This window comes from Plecotus auritus, assembly GCF_963455305.1.
Source record: "Plecotus auritus genome assembly, chromosome: 3".
In the NCBI taxonomy this organism is placed as follows: domain Eukaryota; kingdom Metazoa; phylum Chordata; class Mammalia; order Chiroptera; family Vespertilionidae; genus Plecotus; species Plecotus auritus.
The window spans coordinates 155453672-155475348 of record NC_137772.1 but is presented as its reverse complement, the minus strand read 5'-3'; the positions used below and the strand labels follow the sequence as shown (position 1 = coordinate 155475348).

Below are 21677 nucleotides of genomic sequence, written 5' to 3'. Positions count from 1 at the left end.
ATAACCTTTAGCATGATATTCTAATTTGGGTATTCCATCCAAAGAAAATAATTCAGAATATGTAAAGTGCTATGCACAGAGATGACCATAGCTCTGCTACTTATCACGTGAAAAGTGTATACACCCCAAATCAAAATGCTCAACAATAGTGAACCGCATTTCTCTTCCCAACAGGATGTTGTCATAACTCATCCAAAGGTAATTATGAGGAATTCCTAATAACATGAAAAATTATTGTAAGTTAAATATAAAACCTCATGTACAGTATAACAAAATCTATATAAAACGCAAAACTTTGGCATAAATATTAGACAAAAGGAGATATACCCATTTATCTTTAAGTAGTTTCATTTGAGTGATTTTTTTTCTTTTTTAGTTTCCTATTATTCACACATTTTTCTAAAAAGCAGCCAGATAGGATGTTAGAAGCTGCACTGATTTATAGATCTTTAGATTAATGATTTGATATCCTGGTGTCAGTGAACTCAAACTCTGCAAAATACTGCTGGAATTTCTAATTCTTTTACTCCCTTGTAGTTCTGTAGAGCACTGGAAAATGTCATGGCCCAGTATGCAGAATTCCATAACAATTTTAAGCATTGTATTTTCCATGGAAATCATAAGCTATGTGTATAATTTTCCTGGTAACCTTTCAGGCAATTGTCTGCATATCAATTCTGGAATAACTCTGCTAATTTACCTTAAGTGGAATATACAGCTTCCTATATATAAAGTATATAAAAATATGTTCATTGCTTAAGCTCTTTCTCAGTGACCTCCCCATATAATCTGACACTATTTGTTAGCAGTTGAGGAATAATGAGTAATCCGTGGATAAGCTTTTGAAATATTTTTTTTAAAAAATATATTTTTTTATTTCAGAGAGGAAGGGAGGAGAGAGAGAGAGAGATAGAAACAACAGTGATGAGAGAGAATCATTGCTTGGCTGCGATTGAGCCCACAACCTTGGCATGTGCCCTGACTGGGAATTGAATCGTGGCCTCTTGGTTCACTTGTTGACACTCAACCACTGAGCCACACTCATCAGGCTGGAATATTTTTGGATACTTGTATAACAAATGTTTTTAAAGCAAATCTTATTTATAGCCTCTTAAAAAATAATTATGTCTTTTATTCATGTCATCCATTTCACTCACTAGGTATATATTTTCCTCATAAGCCTAGTGCATATAGTGAGAGATGGTCACCTAGGAAATCATATTTCAATTTATTTTCATCTTGGAAGACCATGTCGCGTATTTGAGTTTGCTCTCTACTGAAGCCAGAGTCACCCTTTTAGAGCATAGATCACATCATCATTTTTTAGCTTAAAAACCTGCAATGGCTTTCTATCACCCATAGGAAAACTATCTGAAGCCCTTGCTATTTAATGTCTTTCATGATCTAGCACCACCAACCTCTTCTCCCCTCGCTCTCTTCACTCCAACCACAAAGGCTTCTTTTTATTATTCTTTCAACATCTCAAATTTGTTCCTGTCTCAGGACCATGAACTCCCTGTTTCCTCAGTCAGTCAGAATTCCCCTCCCACCAGATTCACTCAACCTGTCATCTTATTCCATGCAGGTATCTGCATGAAGGCCTTTCCTAAGCACCTTTTTCTCAATCATTTTCCTACAATTCTCCCTTTCCTAATATTGCTTACTTTCCCTTCATAGCACCTGGGATTACATTATGTATTTACTTGTGTATTAGATTTAATGTGATGAATGTTATGATAGTGACATGTGAACAGATGTTGAAGGAAGGGAGAAAGAAAGCATTTAACCCGAGTTCATTGTGGTATTTGGGGGGCAGCCTTATGTGGTGTACCAGGGGGAGATTTCTGTCAGTTGTGGCTTTCAATTTCAGTTCTGTCACTTATTAGCCAAGTTAACTTGGCAAAGTGCTCAACTTCTCTAAAACTTTAGCTTCTTTATCTAAAAAAAAAAAAAAAAAGGACACAATAATACTGACCTTGAAATTACTAAACTGTAACAAACAACATCTATATATATTAAAGCCTAAGCAACTGAACAACTGTTCAACCGTTTGACCATTTGACTGGTAACTATGACACGCACTGACCACCAGGGGGCAGATGCTCAATTCACAGTCATGAAAACATGGAACAGATGATGAATCTGAGAGGGAAGGGGGGTGGGGGGAGGGCAGGAAGAGATTAACCAAAGATCTTATATGCATACTAGAGGCCCAGTACACGAATTCGTCGGCCTGGCCTGCGGGGATTGGGCCAAAACCAGCAGTCCGACATCCCCTGAGGGGTCCCGGATTGCGAGAGGGTGCAGGCCAGGCCGAGGGACCCCACCGGTGTACAAATCCATGCACCGGGCCTCTAGTCTTTCTATAACACCATAGCATATTGTGTATGGCAAATCCTCATATAAAATAGTTTATAATAATGAAGTTGATAGTTTTCTAAAAAAAGAATTAGTTCACTTTGGCTATAAAGCTAATATATTTTCCTTTTTGGGCAAATAGCTAATAATTATTAACTCTTCCAATGAGTGGCCAAAGATTGATTCCACTTCTTAACATTATTGCTTGCCCAGAGGACTCTCTGTGTTTCAATGGGGGCTGATTTCCTGAGAAAATGTGCTTGGAAATAAAGAAGCAAGTGGAGAGGAAAGGTGGTTATGGTGGTGCTAGTGGGATTATAAAAGAACAAAAGTTATTTCTGAATGTTTTATTAATAATTATTAAATGTTTATTGAAAAGGGGACCTTAGAGGTCGTGTAATTCACCCCTGTCAATTTACTGACTAGAGAAAAGAGATTTTCAAGTCCCCCATCAATTTATTTAAATGCATGGTATAAAATAACACTAGTGCTTTTGGGAGAGTAGAAAAGTACTTTGTTAATTAGGCAAAAGAACAGAAATGTTTATGTAATGCCTCTGTTTCCTCATTGGCCAGAAAGCTATTTTGTTTTGGTATAGCCTAGCTTATTCAAAACTATCAGCTAGATAGCATTGGCCTTCTCATCTTTTATCATGTGTATAATTAATGAACAAGATGTGCAAAAATACTATAAATATCACTCTCACTGAATTTTTACATTTTGCTGGTGTCTTTTAACCTTAGAAAATTGTGGTTTAAGTTTTGGTATACTTTTAAAGTGCTTCTGTTTTCAAGAATTATTATATTATTGCCATAATTTAATTTAGTTCAAGCAATATTTATTGATTACTAGATTCTGTATTAGGCTATGTGGATGAAAAGATGGGTAAAGCATTCTTTATTTCCTTAAAGTCCAGGGAGTGAGAAAGATTATATTGTGGTAAATTATAATTATTATAATGATCATTATTGTGAGTACAATTGTTTTTAAGATGTTATGTGAGTCCAGAAAATAGATGCCTAAGTCAGTATGGGGAGAAGGCTTCCTGGAAGAGAAGGAGAGAGAGGAGGAGGGCTATGAGAACTGTATATGTGCAACTTTTCATGATCCTAGTTTTATGGGGCTACAAATAAGTAACTTCCTTTCCATCCCTGCAGACATCAGTTCACAAATGCTTGAATCACATCTTTGTTTTCTCTAGGAATTGGCAAATGGACAGTTGGTTGACAAAGATATGTCCCCTATGTATTTCCCTTTTTATTTTCTGTTACTCAAAGGACTAGTGGGGTTTCCAATCTCCACCATAGTATCTTTCCACAAAAAACACACAAAAGTCTTTTAACAATGAATAACAAAAAGTAATAATACAATAGCACACTTTTTAATTAAGCATGTCAGCATTTGCTTTAAAAATCTCTGCCCTAAGCAACAGTTATAGTGTACTCTGCATATATTGGGAAATATGTAGTAGGCTATTTATTGGTTTTAAATGAATACTCGATTAATGAAGACGAGAGTATGATGCTTGGAAGAGTCTGAGGATTGTGCTTTTTATTTTTTCCCAAGTTTCAAGCATTCAGAAACCAATTGCTTTTAAAGAAAACAGTCAAGTAGGTTGCTATTTTACAAGCTACCCATCTCAGTAGATTCAAGAGTTAACATTAACAGGAATTCAGAAGGTTTTAAAAAGTAGTTTTTATCTTAGGTGAAAACAAACCAGTTAATATCAGTGCACTGAAACATCAGTTAATATAGTCTGGTTTTAATTTCCTTCTTATAAAAAGTAATCTCTTGTATGCCTAGAGATATTTCATTGCAAGCTCCTATAAATTGAAGAAGGAGGAAGGGAGGGTATGTGTGTGTTTGGGGGAGTGGTGGGGTGGAAAGAGGAACTCTATAACTGCATATGGACATTCTTTTATTTAAATATCCTCATAACTCTCTTACCCATTGTCTTTTCTTTGATTCCTAAATCATTTTTATGCCAACAGGAAAAAATATAGATGTTATATATAACTTTTTCCTAAAATATTAATAAAACACATTTGATTATACATGGTATATTCTTTAAATTTGCTATTTTTCTTCCCATTTTTTAGTGCCATTTCCCTGTGATGATGCAAATTTAGGGAAACTATATTTCCTAAGTGTGTTTCCTACTGAGCTGATTACTTTGAGCTAATGTAGTGTTCCATTCACTGGATTCCACACACTTCCCCTATATTGATTGCATTATCAGTAGTAGTAATCGCAGATATCATTACTAGCCAATTACACAAATGCATATATAAACTAGTAACTTATTCACCAAGATTATCTAAGTCTTAATTTTGTAATGAAACCAGTCATCCTCTTGTCCAATTTAGTGGAGCTACATCTTTTGATCTAGTAAGCTAAATGCAAATATATTGAATAATTGTAGTAGGTAATTACCTATATATGTTTGTAACAGCACAAAATGAGGGCAATTTGAGTGTAATTTGTTTCTTTTTTTATCTAAAGACTAAGTTAGAGAAGGTCAACTGCTGTAAAAAATAGACCCAAACTTCTATTCGGATCAAACACAATAGAAATGTATTTCCTGGTCACCTAATGGAGTTTGGTGTGAGAACTGGTACTTGGGCCTGCAGTTATCCTAGGTGGGTTTGTGACATATTCAATGTAAGACTTTCAAGCCCATCTGGAAGATTCATTTCATGGAAAAAGAACATGGAGGAGCTAATGAGATGCCTATGAGCTAATCCTGGCAGCAAATAACCTTCATATTCTATTGGCTAAGGTCACATGACCACACTTAACAACCTAGGAAATGGGGATTATGCTCTATCCTAGGAAGTAAAGGAGAGCACGGATTTTGGTGAGCAGTTAGCAGTTTTTGCCATAAGGAATCAAAACAGAGCTTGATCCCTATCTCTATCTAATGAATACTTTACATGCCTTGCCATTATTTGGAATTCCTATCAAGCTTTCTTTACTTTTATTTTTTTTTTACACCATGTCAGTGTCTTATAAAAACTAGATCCATGCCCTCTTAGACTTATACATATTAAACAATTAAAAAATGGGAAATATAAAAACTATAAAGTATTTTTTCAATATTTTAAACAAATAAATTATGCCCATGTTACTGTAATTTTTTCCCAGCAGGTTAAATTTTAGATAAGTAGATTTGAATAAAAGGTTTTTGGAGCTAAAACAAAATGCCTCTCAGTTCAACCCTCTATTTCGTAGATAAGGAATGTGAAGCTTGAAGAGATGAATTTATTTGCCTAATTGTGCAGGTAGTGTTAGTTGTTTCAGGCTCTTTCTCAAGGAAAGTATCTTTCTGTAACATTTGTTGTCATGGTTTTTATTTGTAGACATATTGCCCACAAATCACACATCATTGAATAATGTCCAACCATTTATAGAAATGAAGTAAAACACAATAAATTGTAACTGATATAACCTAGTATGTTTAAATTCTGAGAAAAATAGACCCAGGCAACATTCCAGATTTTTAAAATTTATTTGAAGATGCATAATAATTAGTTACTTAACTAAATTTTTTTTTTAAATAAAGTAATTTTCTGACTTATTTTAAAAAAGAATAATGCCTTCTAGATAAATCTTCAATTCTAAAATTATATTATCCATGGCATATGGATTATAAAATTTTAGAGGAGGCAAATTTCTGATTGCTATGCTATTTAATATTTAGAATTAAAAGTTAAGGGGAAACAAACAAAATCTGAAATATTAAAACCTATGTTTTTTAAGGAAAAAAAGCAAATAATTATTTTTATTAAACAATTGTATTGTTTTTTCAGTGGATGAGAACCCCTTATAAGTAAAATTTAACTGTATTATTGAGATGCTACACTAGCAAAAAAGATAGAAGTTTCTTATTTAACTGTTGCCATAGCCTAATTCCATTGAAGATGTATAAAATGGAAACTGTAAGAAAAGTGGCACAAATCTAGATGTACTTCAAATCATACAAACTTGAGAAAATTTTGAAATGATGTGGAATTTTGGAGTTATTTTCACCATTCTTACTGACATCAGACATTAACTGGGGTTGATATTATACCATGAGCAAACCCAAATCATGAATGATACACTTTTTTTTTAATTCAAAGAAAACTGAAGCACAATCTTTAGAACTGATTTTCATTAGAAACATTCTAAACAGTGCTTCATGTTAATATTCATCTATAGAGTAATATTTGCATTTCATATTGAGTGAGGATTACATAATCTGGCAAATTTATCTTAAGTGAAGATGGGAAAAGGCTTTGCTCCTTCCCTGTCCACCTCTACCAAACACACATAAAAAGGTCCATCTAATCTTGTGATGATACAAAAGAGCAATACTGTGAAAGGTAGGTAAAGGCCATAACTGGGTATTGGTTACTTTCATATTTACCTGTTGCCTGTGCTAAACGTCTGCATTCAGTTGATTATTAATGTAAAAAAACCCCAGCAAAATATACAGTGTCACTATATGTATGCATCAGGGACATCAAGGATAAGGCCATCTTTTAATGCACTGTGGATTGTCATTTATATTGCTTTGATTTGCAAGTATTTTATATGTAATCTACTAGGGAGTAGAGATATATGCTGCTTTTGGCTCCTTTTTGGATAAACTCTCTTTAAAAACAGGCAACAAGTGTTCAGATAATTTTAAAAAGCTTCATATTTTCCAAAGTATCTAACATTGGTTCATAAGATGACATGATATTTATTTTGAAAGAAAAACAATAAATGATAAGTCTATTTTCTTAATAGTTTTGTAATTTGGAGTTTATTAAAATCTAACTCTGATTTTCATAGGTGCTGTGGAAAGCATTTTTAAAAAAATAACTGGCAGGTTTGGATAATGCATATATGGTAAAGTAACACAGATATAGTCAAAACTCCAAGTTTCCACTTTAATTTTGATGATTATTTTGAAAGCAATCTGTATTAAATATTACACAGAGCTACATGAAAAGTAAAGAGAATGCCAGAGGAACTGAAATTTTATTTCAGCAATCAATTATTTTCAACAACTTGTGACCTCTGAAGAGTTTCTCTAAAGGAACACACCTAGAGTCAATTTTATTCAAATTTCACAATTCTTTCTTTCTAAAACCATGCATTTTGGTATTTATTTGTTCACGTAAATCTTTAACTGTCCTACTCTGTACATATTTAGGGGCATTAGCATCCTAAGTAGAACTATATTTAAGAAGTGAGTAATTTTGTTTTCAAACACTGAGTATGGCTTCTTTATACCATGATGAATCTTGCATTCTGCCTTTTATTTGCATAAGTAAAATCTTCATTTTTGCATCACCATGTACCTTTTTTGCATATAATTAACTTTGACTTTTTTTTTTTTTTTTTTTACTATGCAGAGCTGGCTATTTGCCTCAGAATATTCCCCTGGAGATTATCAGATACCTGTCTGAGGAGAAGGATTTTCTTCCTTGGCACGCTGCCAGCCGAGCTCTTTATCCTCTAGATAAATTACTGGACCGCATGGAGAAATACAATGTCTTCAATGTAAAAAGATATATTTTCTCCTTTCTATTTTCAGCTGATAAAGTATTTTCTCATTATCTACTCTAGTCAACTGACCCTGAGTTATTTTAATTCCTTCTAATTCATGTTATCATTTTTACCCTGATTTTCTGTGCAACAGTGATAACAATTACTTGAAGAAGTTTCATACAAGCTACTTTTTGTTCTGGCCTAAAAGTGACAATTAAACTTAAATGCCTCAGAATTTAAGAACAAATATATATGGCAAATTCTTAAAGTTCAAACTTACTTTCCAAGAGTTAAAGGGTTCTATGTTCACAAAGGACTTAACCTGGGTAGAGGATTGGGAAGATCTTAACAGAATATAGACAGATTCAGTAGAGGCTCTCAGTCATTATTTTTATCCGAGAGGGCATAGTGAATTCAATTCACTTCCTTAATTAACGAGGATAAGATCAACATTGAGGCAAAAACCCATTCATAATTGGGTCCAAGGGGACACAAGAAAGCAAATAACAGATAATCCAAATAGACATGACAAACATTTCAAAATGTTACCTGACCAGATTTCCTAAGCTGCAAGCTGGTAAACCAAAATTGCACTGCTGACACCATCGAATCTAATATACTAATCATTTTGAATAAGATTAAGATTAAGTAGTGCTAATGAGCTTCTGATTCCTAAATGTCTTATCACCAGTGCAACTTTTGCAGATGAGAGTATACCTCTGTGCTTTTTATCAACTTTGAGCACTATTTATTTGCATTTGGTTATTTTAAGAGTCTTCCTTACGTTTTATAAAATTATTCTATTTCTTACTCTATTTCTGTTAATTAACCTACACATTTGGAATTACCATGACCAGAGCTATAAAAATATATGTATTAGAACCATCTAAATTGTCTGATGTCTATCAGAATTGTTTCTTTTTATCTTATCCTAAACCTACATGAAAACACCTCTGTTTTAAATTATTTTTAGACTAGAGGCCTGGTGCACGAAATTCGTGCACTTAGGGGGGGGGTCCCTCAACCTGGCCTGCACCCTCTCACAGCCTGGGAGCCCTCAGGGGATGTCCAGCTGATGGCTTAGGTCCGCCCCGAGTGGACCTAAGCTGTCAGTCAGACATCCATAGTGCTGCCACAGAAGTGGGAGAGGCTCCTGCCACTGCCCCTGTGCTTATCAGCCTTGAGCCCTGCTTCTGGCTGAGTGGCACTCACCCTGTGGGAACGCACTGACCACCAGGGGGCAGCTCCTGCTTTGATCATCTGCCCCCTGGTGGTCAGTGCATGTCATAGCGACTGGTCATTCCACTGTTTGGTCAATTTGCATATTAGCCTTTTATTAGATAGGACTAGAGGCCTGGTGCACAAAATTCGTGCGTGGGGGGTGTATGTCTCTCAGCCCAGCTTGCACCCTCTCCAATCTGGGACCCCTCGAGGGATGTCTGACTGCCCGTTTAGGCCCGATTCAGGTAGGATAGGGCCTAAACGGGAAGTCGGACATGGCTCTCACAATCCAGGACTGCTGGCTCCCAAATGCTCTCCTGCCTGCCTTCCTGATTTCCCCTAACCGCTTCTGCCTTCCAGCCTGATCACCCTCTAACCACTCCCCTGCCAGGCTGTTTGCCCCTAACTGCCCTCCCCTGCAGGCCTGGTCCCCCCCAACTGCTCTCCCCTGCAGGCCTGGTCACCCCTAACTACTCTCCCCTGCAGGCCTGGGTCCCCCCCAACTGCCCTCCCCTGCTGGCCATCTTGTGGTGGCCATCTTGTGTCCACATGGGGTCAGTCATCTTTAACCACATGGGGGCAGCCATCTTGTATGTGGAGTGACAGTCAATTTGCATATTATCCTTTTATTAGATAGGATTAGATAGGATAGAGTCCTGGTGCACGGGTGGGGGTAGGCTGGTTTTCCCTGAAGGGTGTCCCGGATCAGGGTGGGGGGTTCCCTTGGGGCATGGGGCGGCCTGGGTGAGGGGCCTGTGGTGGTTTTCAGGCTGGCCATGCCCCCTGGTGACCCCAGCAGAGGCCCTGGTATCTGGGATTTATTTATCTTCTATAATTGAAAATTTGTAGCCTTGAATGGAGGCCTGGGCCTGCCAGGGCAGGCAGAAAGCTTGGCTTCCTCCATTGCCTGGGGCAACTCAAGCCTCCTGCTCTCTCCAGCTCCATGGCTGCCACCATTTTTGTAGGGATTTATTTATCTTCTACAATTGAAACTCTGTAGCCTTGAGCAGAGGCCTGGGCCCGCCAGGGCAGGCAGAAAGCTTGGCTTCCTCCATTGCCAGGGGCAACCCAAGCCTCCTGCTCTCTCCATGGCCACAGCCATCTTGGTAGGGTTAATTTGCCTACTCGCTCCTGATTGGCTGGTGTGCATGGCTTGTGGGTGTAGCAGAGGTATGGTTAATTTGCATATTACTCTTTTATTAGATAGGATGGGAATAATTCTGGCTTAACTGTTAGTTTTGTCCAAACCCTTAAAACAGTCATACAAAGAAATGTGTCATTACAGTTATGGCATAATTTTTATGTGCTGGAGGAAGACTTATTAAACATCCCTGTTCTCAACACAGAAACACTGTAATATTAAACTTTTATAAAAGTAAAATACATTTTTGTATATATTTGTACTTTTATATATCACATCAGACACCTCAATTTCAGTAAAAGTTAAGAACTGCTTTTACTGTAATTTTAGTGCTTTCATTCTTTTGATGAAATTCCGGACTACATTAAAGTGAGGAGAGCACACCTTACATTGCTATTGATATTTAAATATATTATGAACTGAATGAGTTATTGACTTTGAAATACCGTGTCATTTTACTGAAGATTGTTCTGTGCAAGTCAGATTCAGTAATGGTAGGCTATTGGCTGGGTCTACATATAAGCTTACATTAAATACACTCTATTAATATAAAATGCATAAATGTTAGGTACTCATTTTAATAAACTATATCCACATACATTTGCATATAAGTATGCATGAGTATCATTATTCCTATTTCTTAGTTTTGCTACAAAATTGACGTAAAAATAATAGTACAAATCATTCAATAAGAAGTAAATAGTAAACTTCTACCATAGCAATTGTATTTTATTCTTATTATCTATATTTGAAATACTAAGTTGAATAAAATTATAATAGATTATTACCATGCCTGAATTTTAATTATATTTCAAAGTATTTAGAAAATATTTTAATTTCAGTATAAAATTTTAGTTGTCATCATGGAGAGGTTTGAAACTGACATTATCTTTATTTCCCCTATCCCTGTTTAGGAATATATTTTAAAGCAAGTTGCGGCAACATACATCAAGCTTGGATGGCCAAAAAACAGTTTTAATGGATCTCTTGTTCAAGCATCCTACCAACATGAGTACTGTTTTATTTTATTACTTCTTTTCCCCTGACTGAACTGTACAATAACATACTACTAGTATCATTGTCATTTCAGCAGCATGAAAAGATCTTTCTTTCATTTTGCATCTTTTATTTCCCTTTCCTGGGAGGACTGATGGTGGGGAATATACTTTCCACCCCCTGGTACTGAGATCAAAGGCATTTCCCTTGCCATGTTTTAATTTAAGATCTGCTTTTTTTTTTTTTTTTTTTTTTTTTTTGGTGAGGTTGAGTTCTGAATCCACACCGCTTAGCGTAGAACTGTTTCCAGAGCAGATTTTTAATATGGTTAACTTCTACTCTGCCTGTCTCACTCAGGAAATCAGGTTTTCCATATCTGAAAACTATTTTTCTGCTAATTATTCACTTATCTACTGTAGTGTAATGTAACAAGTTACCCTTTCTCCCCAGATACTAACACTGCTTTAATTTTTTTTTCCTTTGATGATACATAAGAGAACTCCGTCGGGAAGTTATAATGCTGGCCTGCAGCTTTGGCAATAAGCACTGTCACCAACAGGCATCGACACTTATTTCAGATTGGATTTCCAGCAACAGGAACAGGTAAATGGAACCAAATCCTGAAATTTTGATATGATATAATAATGCTTTCAGATTCTCAGTGGATACATTCCACTTTATCACCTGGAGAAAATCAGGACAAGAAAAGAATACACTGCAAAACTTGGATTCAGGTCCACAGCTTACAAGGCAAGAGCATGAAACTCACAATGCACTTACCTTTGCAAGGTTTTCTTGAGTTTTGAAATAACTCTAGAAAATCAGGCCCTTATTCATCCTATATAGGTGTCAATTTATTTTGAATTTTGATAGCGTAGCTATCTGATGAGAACAAAATAATTAAATGTAGGCCAAACTCTAAGGTTGTTTATAAAGGTTGTGGTATTTATGCATTAAACAACTGCAAGCATATGATATAAAGGGACAGAGTGTTAATATTAAAAACTAAACACAAAAAGGTTATAAAAAAGATATTTACTCTTTCAGTGACCCTTGACAAAGACCTTAAACTTATATCTTATCTTGGAATTTCACAGTCACTATTTTAATACATTATGGAGGTTAAATTATTTAATATAATTACTTTTAACAAAAATATTATTCTAAATGTCACTCATAATGTTAATGCAAAGAATATTCAACATAAAAAAAACAGAGGTCAGTGATCTTCTTAATGCAGTTTTTTAAACCTCCTTGGGTGGCTTTATATTTCCAAGGACCATTATTTTTCATTGCTTTTTGCATTTTGGGTAATTTATAATCAGTCATCTCCCGTCTTTGGCCACTGCATTAAGATGAGTCTGATCAGAATGCTGAGGAACTAGGGGATAATTTGTTCAGATGATTCTATTCTATATGCCGCAATAAACTGGCCCCTGATCTGCGTGGCTGGGTTGACCCTATGGGCAATGGATTTGTTCTTGATGAGCATAGAGAACAACAGAGAGTATAATGTACTTATGAAACAAATTAGTATTGGCCTTGTTGAGAATCATTTAGATTTATTTGTCATATCTGACTCCAGGTCAAAAGGTAGTTATCCTGCTTTAAAACTCTGAGGGAAACCTTTTACTGAATCACTTAGTAATTTGTCATAATATCTCACCTTCTCTAGCATTTTCCTGTTTGCCCTTTAAGTTAATCATTTCTGGTCTTATACTGAGCCAAGAAGGAAAATATTTTATCATTATTATCTCCCAATCGATCCATTAAATACTTGAAGACAGTGATTAAATCTGTCATTAGTCTTCTCTAGAACTAAAGCATCTTCATCTTTCAACTTTACTAATTATCTTTTTTTGCTAAGTCTTCTGAAAACTATTATTCAGACTTAAAATGTTATAAAAACTTTATTTCTATTTTTACCACCTCCTTGAATTCCACCACATTGATGTAAGCTATGAAAACATAAGTATTTATTCAAAATGAAATCATCCAAAATTTTATTAAGATACATAATCATATGTGCATATGAGAAAAAAGGTGAAATGTATTATTTAAAAATTGTGGTCTCTACTTCTCTCCCTCTGTTTTTTGTTTGATTATTTTTTGTTTGTTTTTTTTCTTTTTTGCTATCAACACATGCCTTTTCTCATAGCTGATGTTTTTTAACATTTTAATGAATTTATTCTTATTAACATACTAGAGGCCCGGTGCACGAAATTCGTGCACGGGGTGTGTGTCCCTCAGCCCAGCCAGCACCCTCTCCAATCTGGGACTTCTCGAGGGATGTACGACTGCCTGTTTAAGCCTGATCCCAGTGGGATCAGGCGTAAATGGGCAGTTGGACATCCCTCTCACAATCCAGGACTGCTGGCTCCCAACTGCTTGCCTGCCTGCCTTCCTGATTGCCGCTAACCGCTTCTGCCTGCCAGCCTGATCATCCCCTAACCACTTCCCTGCCAGCCTGATTGATGCCTAACTGCTCCCCTGCCAGCCTGTTTGCCCCTAACTGCCATCCCCTGCAGGCCTGGTCACCCCTAACTGCCCTCCCTGCAGGCTTGGTCACTTCTAACTGCCCTCCCCTGCAGGCCTGGTCACCCCTAACTGCCCTCCCCTGCAGGCCTGGTCACTCTTAACTGCCTTCCCCTGCAGGCTTTGTCCCCCCCAACTGCTCTCCCCTGCAGGCCTGGTCACCCCTAACTGCCCTCCCCTGCAGGCCTGGGTCCCTCCCAACTGCCTTTCCCTGCAGGCCTGGTTGCCCCCAACTTCTATCCTCTGCCGGCTTGATTGCCCCCAACTGCCCTCCCTTGAAAGCCTGGTCCCTCCCAACTGCCCTCCCCTGCTGGCCATCTTGTGGTGGCCATCTTGTGTCCACATGGGGGCAGGATCTTTGACCACATGGGGGCAGCCATCTTGTGTGTTGGAGTGATGGTCAATCTGCATATTACTCTTTTATTAGCTAGGATAGTTTTACCATTTATTAAAATTGTACTCATACCATTGCATTACTATAATTTTTCTAGAGTGTTCAAGCCCAATATCTCTTCCTACATTTAAAAATATAACTTTTGGAAAATGCTATTTTTAAAATAATACACCTCACACAATTTTATTGAGTGCTTCTCAATACCAGCTGGTAGGTGGAAAGCAAAGAGAAGGAGCAGAGCTCAAATAGTTTTACTTTGAAGTAAGAACAGGGTTAAAACACAGGAAGGTAGGGATCACGGCCTTGGAGGAGTGTATTCTGCCTCATGAAGGATGAGTAGGACTCTTACATGGACAAGGTCGGATTGAAGGCTGGGGTAGGTGTATCTGATGAGTATGTAGAGTGCAGAGATGGGCATTCCCAGAAGAAGGCAGGCACACAGATTGATGTTTTCTTTGATTGTAGTCATTTTATGACTTTCAAGTTGGAAGAACCCATCATTCCCATAATCCCTTATAAATGAAAGCTCATGTAGAAGGTGTCAGCTCATTTTGGTTTTGATAACTCTGCCATTTATTCATGATAAAATAATTAAAGTTAGGCCTAATACTTTAAGGTGCTTTTGTTATTTTCATCATAATTTTTATACTTTCTTGCTTTGTGTTCTTTCGTAACAGAGCAAGTAAACATCTAAGTGAAACTAGCTCTGTGTGTACTAAGATTTGCTCAACCAACCATATGACATGCCCCAGCACATACAAGTGACCTCCTGTGTGAGGGTACGTGATACTCACTGAGCTACCTCTGTGTGAAGATCAGAGGTTTAATTTGTATTTTTGGGATGACACCTTAATAATAGAACAATAATGCAGTCCTGTAGTTGGTGCTGAGTTTAACATTTTTTTTTAAATGAGTTTAACTTTCTTATACTGAGTCAATAAAGGGGACTGCAAGTTTTCTTCTTAAATGAGCCTGGAACAACAGACCATTCAATTTTGTTTGTTTGCTTGTTTTTACTTAAGTGGAACCTTAAAAATAATTTTTTAAAAACCTCCAAGGTACTGTAATAGTATACTTATAAAATATTTTGGGAGATGCTCTGGATTTATGTTAATAAATCTAAAAGAAAGTGAGGCATGGAAGTAGCAGGGATTACAAATATTTGGGGTGTTGTGCTTCCTTATAGCCTAATCTCATATGCTGGAAAGATAGGTTAAATCAGTGACATTGGGTTCAGAAAAATGAAATGGATGTGAAAGTTGATGCAGAGCAAGACAATGGAACCAAAAAGTGCGATAAAAAGCTAGAGATGGTAGCAGCAGAGAGAAAAAAATTCAAGAATTACAGTGGGTGATAAATTGAATGAGTAAATGTTCTGATCCCTGTTAAAATATTCAAATGCCATAGTGCTTTGAATTGTAATGGTGATATCATGCATAAAAACATATTGAGCTACATTCAGGTCTTGTTAGGTTGTGAATTGGGGACTAAGTTCAGCAGACACCACATTTCAGAAAGGAGACAAATTGCTTAGCATTCGGTAGAGAACAATGCAAGAGATAAAAGATCTTGACAACACAGATACAAAGGGAGGTTGGAGACTTGAAAATTTCACTCTAAAAAAAAGACATAGGAAGATGCTAGCCTCTTTGTCTGGATAAAAAGCATAAGAAAGGGGACAGCTAATGGTTTCTTTAATTGGTTGGTGCAAATAAACAAGAAATAATTGGCCTGAGTTTATAGGAATATAAGGGGATCAATCATTATTGCAGGTGAATTGTCATTTGAAAACTTCTGTATCAAAACACTGTTGAACCTGGCCTGTGTGGCTCAGTGATTGAGCATCGACCCATGAATCAGGAGGTCACAGTTAGATTCTGGGTTAGGGCACATGCCCAGGTTGCTGGCTTAATCCCCAGTAGGGGTGTGCAGGAGGAAGCCAATCAATAATTCTCTCTCTCATCATTGATGTTTCTATCTTTCCATCTCCCTTATTCTTTGAAATCAATAAAAACATAAACAAACAACCAAAAAAACACTGTTGAGATTTACAGTTAAGTATACAGAGATCACAATATACCAATATGAAGTTTTCTTTGAATAAAAAATTTAACCTGAAATTAAGTGTGTCCACAATAACACAGTCCATTAATTTTGTGGTAATGTATTATTTTTCAAATAATGTTAAAATGTACAATTTAAAGCTTTAAGCCAATACAGATGAAGATTTAAAATATTTAATTTAAAAACTATTCTTAATAGACAGAGATATCTATTCCCTAACACATAAATTGATAGCTGTATCATCACTGTACTTTAAAAAAATAACTTGAAACAACAGAATACATTGTACATTCTGGGTCATAAAAATGTTAATTGAATTGAAACAAATTAGAAATTTTTGTTGAATTTGGAAAAATTAAGACCATTCCATGATAAAAATGATAAGAAGAGGAGCATCTCTGGAGTTTTACAGCATACATAATAAATAAACCTCACTATTCATCCAATTAACTAAATGTTACAAATATTATTGTCTTTAATAATGATAATCACAATGAAAACTACATTTACTTTGTTGAGTATTTATTACATTTTAGACATTGGGCTAAAGTTCTGAGTATGAGCTCATCATTTTTATTTTCATTTTTACAGAAGACAAATCCCAAACTCACACAGTTATGTAACTTGACAAGATTATATAAGACTAGAGGCCCATTGCATGAAGATTCGTGCAATAGGCCTTCCTTTCCCTGGCTGCCGGCACCGGTTTTCCTCTGGCACCCGGGACCCAGGCCTTCACTCTGGCCTCCGCCTTCTTTCTTTGCTCCAGCTGGAGCCTTCAGTCTTTGCTCCACCAGAAGCGCTTCTCCTGTAGCTCCCTCCACCCCCCACCCTCCCCCTCATAGCAGGCGTCCCGCCCTGCCTGGCCATTCCACACCTGCATGCGTGCTGCCCAGAGGCCTGGAGTGGCTGGGGGTAGGACCGTTGCCATCTTTGTCGGGTTAATTTGCATACTCACTCCTGATTGGCTGGTGGGTGTCGCAAAGTGATGGTCAATTTCCATATTTCTCTTTTATTAGTGTAAATTAGGTGGTGGATCTGGGCTTCCCCCCTCAGCCTGCCTGCTCTCTCACCCTTACTGCAAGTGATTTTGTGGTAGTATCTCAAATTACCATATATCAGTAATAAATGTTTGCTCAAAAATGACAAAACAATAAAGACACCCAACAGATCTCAGGTACTCTCTGTGGTGAGTATAAGCAGTAATTTTATGCAGGTTGTGCTACATGGTATAAGCCTCTGGTACTTAATTCTGATCATTCTTAAGAATCATTGAACAATTTCTAGGCCCCACCTCCAGAATCCTGATTCAGTCGGTGGAATGGAACCCAAGAATTTATGTTTACAGCAAGTTACCTGGTGTTGCTGCTGCTACTGATCTGGGACCATAGTTTGGGAACAGTGTGGGGAAAGGTTACTGTCTTGAGAATCAGAAACACCAGTGATCAAATTGCACCTGTTCCACTAAATGACCTTAGGAAACTCACTTAGTTTTATCACCTGAAAATGGTGATAATTGTTACTAACTACACAAGTCATGAGAGATACATAAAGGAATGCCAAATGATATCTGGGCCTTATAAGAAATCTTAAAACATTAATCATCTTTGGAATTATCTTATAACTTTTCTATCACACCTCCATCATGGACAGTGTACATATTATTTTTTATTTTATTTTATTTTTTAATTTCTTTATTGATTAAGGTATTACATATGTGTCTTTATTCTCCTTTTGCCCCCCTGCCCCCACTATGCCCTCACCCCCCTGTTGTCTGTGTCCATTGGTTAGGCTTATATGCATGCATACAAATCCTTTGGTTGATTTCTCCCGTTTACCCCCACCCTCCCCTACCTTCCCTCTGAGGTTTGACAGATGGTCTGTTCGTACATTTTAAATGAGAAAATGAGGAACAGTAGAGAATAGAACAGTATAGAACATTTATAAAGTGCCTTCAAAATTAGACCACTTTCTATGAGTTGAGACTATAAGGATGTAACCTATAACATCCTATCTAATAAAGAGGTAATATGCAAATTGACCATCACTCCAACACACAAGATGGCTGCCCCCATGTGGTCAAAGTGGCCACCCCCATGTGGACACAAGATGGCCAGCAGGGGAGGGCAGTTGTGGGTGATCAGGCCAGCAGGGGAGGGCAGTTAGAGGTGAACAGGCCTGTAGGCAAGGGCAGTTGGGGGCAACCAGGCCTGCAGGAGAGGGCAGTTAGGGGGGACCAGGCCTGCAGGGGAGGTCAGTTGGGGGCAATCAGGCCTGCAGGGAAGGGCAGGTAGGGGTGTCCAGGCTTGCAGGGGAGGGCAGTTAGGGGCAATCGAGCTGGCTGGGGAGCAGTTAGGCATTGATCAGGCTGGCAGGGGAGTGGTTAGGGGGTGATCAGGCTGGCAGGCAGAAGTGGTTAGGGGCAATCAAGCAGGCAGGCAGGCAAGTGGTTGGGAGCCAGCAGTCCTGGATTGTGAGAGGGATGTCCGTCTGCCCGTTTAGGCCGGATCCCACTAGGTGTTCCAGATTGGAGAAGGTGCAGGGGTACATGCTGGGCTGAGGGACACACACACACACAGACACACACACACACACACACACACACACACACACACACACACTGTGCATGAATTTTGTGCACCGGGCCTCTAGTAAAATATTAAAGATAATATCATGTTAGAGATTCTTCATTAGAAGTATGGGGACATTTGCCCTTTCCTCCCCGCTTGCTTTGAGAAATACTGCCTTTTATGGCTTCAAGGTAAATAAACCTTTTTCTTCCCTTCCCTTACAGCTGATATTTATGGCACAAATCCCTCCATCAGCCATACGTCATTTTATTTCACAGGGTACAGACCTCCAGCTAAGCTCCTCTCCTTTGTGTCTGCTCTCTGTCCATTAATGTTTGCTTTTCTTATGTGAGAACATAAAGGTGAAAGCACAAAGGGTTCTTTCCATCATGGTCCAGAATCCTCATGTTTTCTTCCCCTAAAACATAGATACTAACTTATTGCCCGTGTTTCTAAGTTATTGTGGCCCTCTTGTTCTTTATATCACTTTTTGTATCCTTCTTACTGTATATTAGCCTACTACAAATCAATCATGTAAATAACAACTTGAAGTTATACCAGCCAGACCTGGCATTTTAGTGCTCAGTTACCAGCATCGGTGTTTTCCAGACAAGTGAACACAACAGGGAGTCTGTATGGAATAACAGAAAGGACAGGGCTGTCCAAACCCCAGTGAGCTGGGGTGAGGAATTAGGTTTGCTCCGGCTTTGTCATCAGACAGCTGTGACTTTAGACAACACAGTCAGCTTCTCCATATCTCGACCTTGTTTCTAAAGCAAGGACATGGCCCCCAAATATTTGGTACTTACATGAGCTCTCACAGTCCAAAAGTTCATACTCACTGTGCATGGACATAAATCAATAAATCATACAATTTTCTGACATTGTGTCCACTTTGGGTTCTTTTTTTATTATACAGTTAAAGGCTATATGTTCATTTTTATGATATGTTTAAAGGGGGTATATATATATATATATATATATATATATATATACACACACATACACACACATAAATATATATATATATATATACACATACACACACATAAATATATATATATATATATATATATATATATATATATATATATATATATATATATATGCTATGATGTTTTAAACACTGTGCTAGACACTTGGAAGGCAACATTCCTTCACTCAATGCCAGCCCCTGTTACTTGTTTAGCATTGAGCATATGTGGTTCATGTCCTTATGTTATTGCTGGGGAGAGGCCCTCATCTGCACTGGTTGTTAGCGGGAGTGGGCTTCTTGTGATATCCCGAGAAAATGAATGTTCTAAGACTCTCATGGGAGGATGAGATATTATAGAAAGTTTTATTTCCATGGAATCAAACTCCTGTGTTTCCAAGGTCCCATTTCCCTCAGTATTGTCATAGAAGAAGCCCCATTTTGCTTTCAGCAGAGCTAAACTCAAAGCCAGTGGTCAGAGTTTGGCTACACATTGGAGCAGTGTCCAGTCCAGCATCAGGCTAGCTTGCTTTGTGTTTTCAGCTGCAGTACATTAGTCCATTGTGTGTGGGGTCCACATGGCATGGGCCATATGGCCAAATGCAAGGAAGCAGGAACAAGAGAGCCAAGAGCCTATAAAAAGAGTTTCTTTGTTTGGGCCCTGCCCATTCTGGCCAATGATCTCTGTTCCCAGGTTTGACTGACAGCCACCTTCCCTAGTCACCCCAATTCATTATGCATGGGTTCATCTCCCTTTTGTTGGACCCCTTAAGCCAGTGTGGTTCCCTAGGGAGTGTGAAATTGCAGGTTCCTGGTGAAGCTTCCCAAATGGCATGCCTATCATGGCTGGCCCCCCTTTGGCTCCTTTCCTATTACTAGTAACTAGCTGGTTACAGTGGTATCACTTACACACCCTAAAGATTAAGTGGCAGGGGCAGGTAGAAATATTGGAGGGAAGCAGAAGGTGCACAGAATAAAAATAATCACAAAAAACTAAAAATGAAACTCAGATCTGAAAAACTGTCATGTGGAAATTGGACAAGATCAGGAAGACTTCTAGCCTTTAGAATTGGTGGTGGAAATGAGAAGTGGACATATATGAGCATGATTGAGGAAGGAAGAGTGACAGTAGATAATGATTGTTTGAATATAAAGGATAAGAGAAAGGTATCAATGACAATTCACTAGAAAAATCCAAAAGGCCTCAAACTTTAATGCATGTGAATTTCTTAAAATAACATATTAAAGTCTAATTCTAAAACTCTCCATAACACCTAAAGATAATTGTAAGCATTTAACTTCTAGCATATTATAAATAGACATTTTTTCAATAAAATTATTTCAAGATCTCTAAAGGTATCCAATGGAATCAAACCACCATATCTATTTTATAGCCACCATTAGTCATTTAAAATAGTCACAAATTTTATATTTTTCTTTTCTCTTTCATCAAATTGTATTCTAATATAATATATTTTGCTTGAAAATATCTTTTGGATAACCATATCATACTTCTCTGTAATATAAAACACACACAACATATTACAGACAGACAAACAACCTTTTCATGTCATTATAAAATCTTGTTAAATTATTTTCTTAATAAGGTTTTCATTACAATTGTTATTTGTATAGAAGTGATCAACATAAATACATTGAAAATTTCAAATATCTATTTTTTGTTTGGTTTCCTTTCATCCCATCAAGAATCTTGTTTTTTGAAATAAAATACATTGCAAACTTTGATAAATAATTTCCAAGTATAAAAATTATTAAGTACAAAAGTGAAAATTGGGTTGGCCTTTTCCAATTAGCTTATATATTCACAGATAAATGTTATTTCACAGATAAATGTTACTCACTGCTAGAATGAGAAAAGTTTCAACATCAATTCCATTCATATTT

The 21677-nt window shown here is 37.3% G+C and overlaps 1 protein-coding gene across 1 annotated transcript in view; it reads left to right on the top strand.

Annotated features, from left to right (window-relative positions):
- TRHDE (thyrotropin releasing hormone degrading enzyme) overlaps positions 1–21677 on the top strand; it is a 386033-nt gene that overhangs the window by 327479 nt on the left and 36877 nt on the right. The window contains exons 13-15 of the mRNA XM_080660595.1: positions 7743–7890; positions 11155–11252; positions 11732–11839. Coding sequence (XP_080516721.1) covers positions 7743–7890; positions 11155–11252; positions 11732–11839 — 354 coding nt within the window. The remainder of the gene's footprint in view (positions 1–7742; positions 7891–11154; positions 11253–11731; positions 11840–21677) is intronic.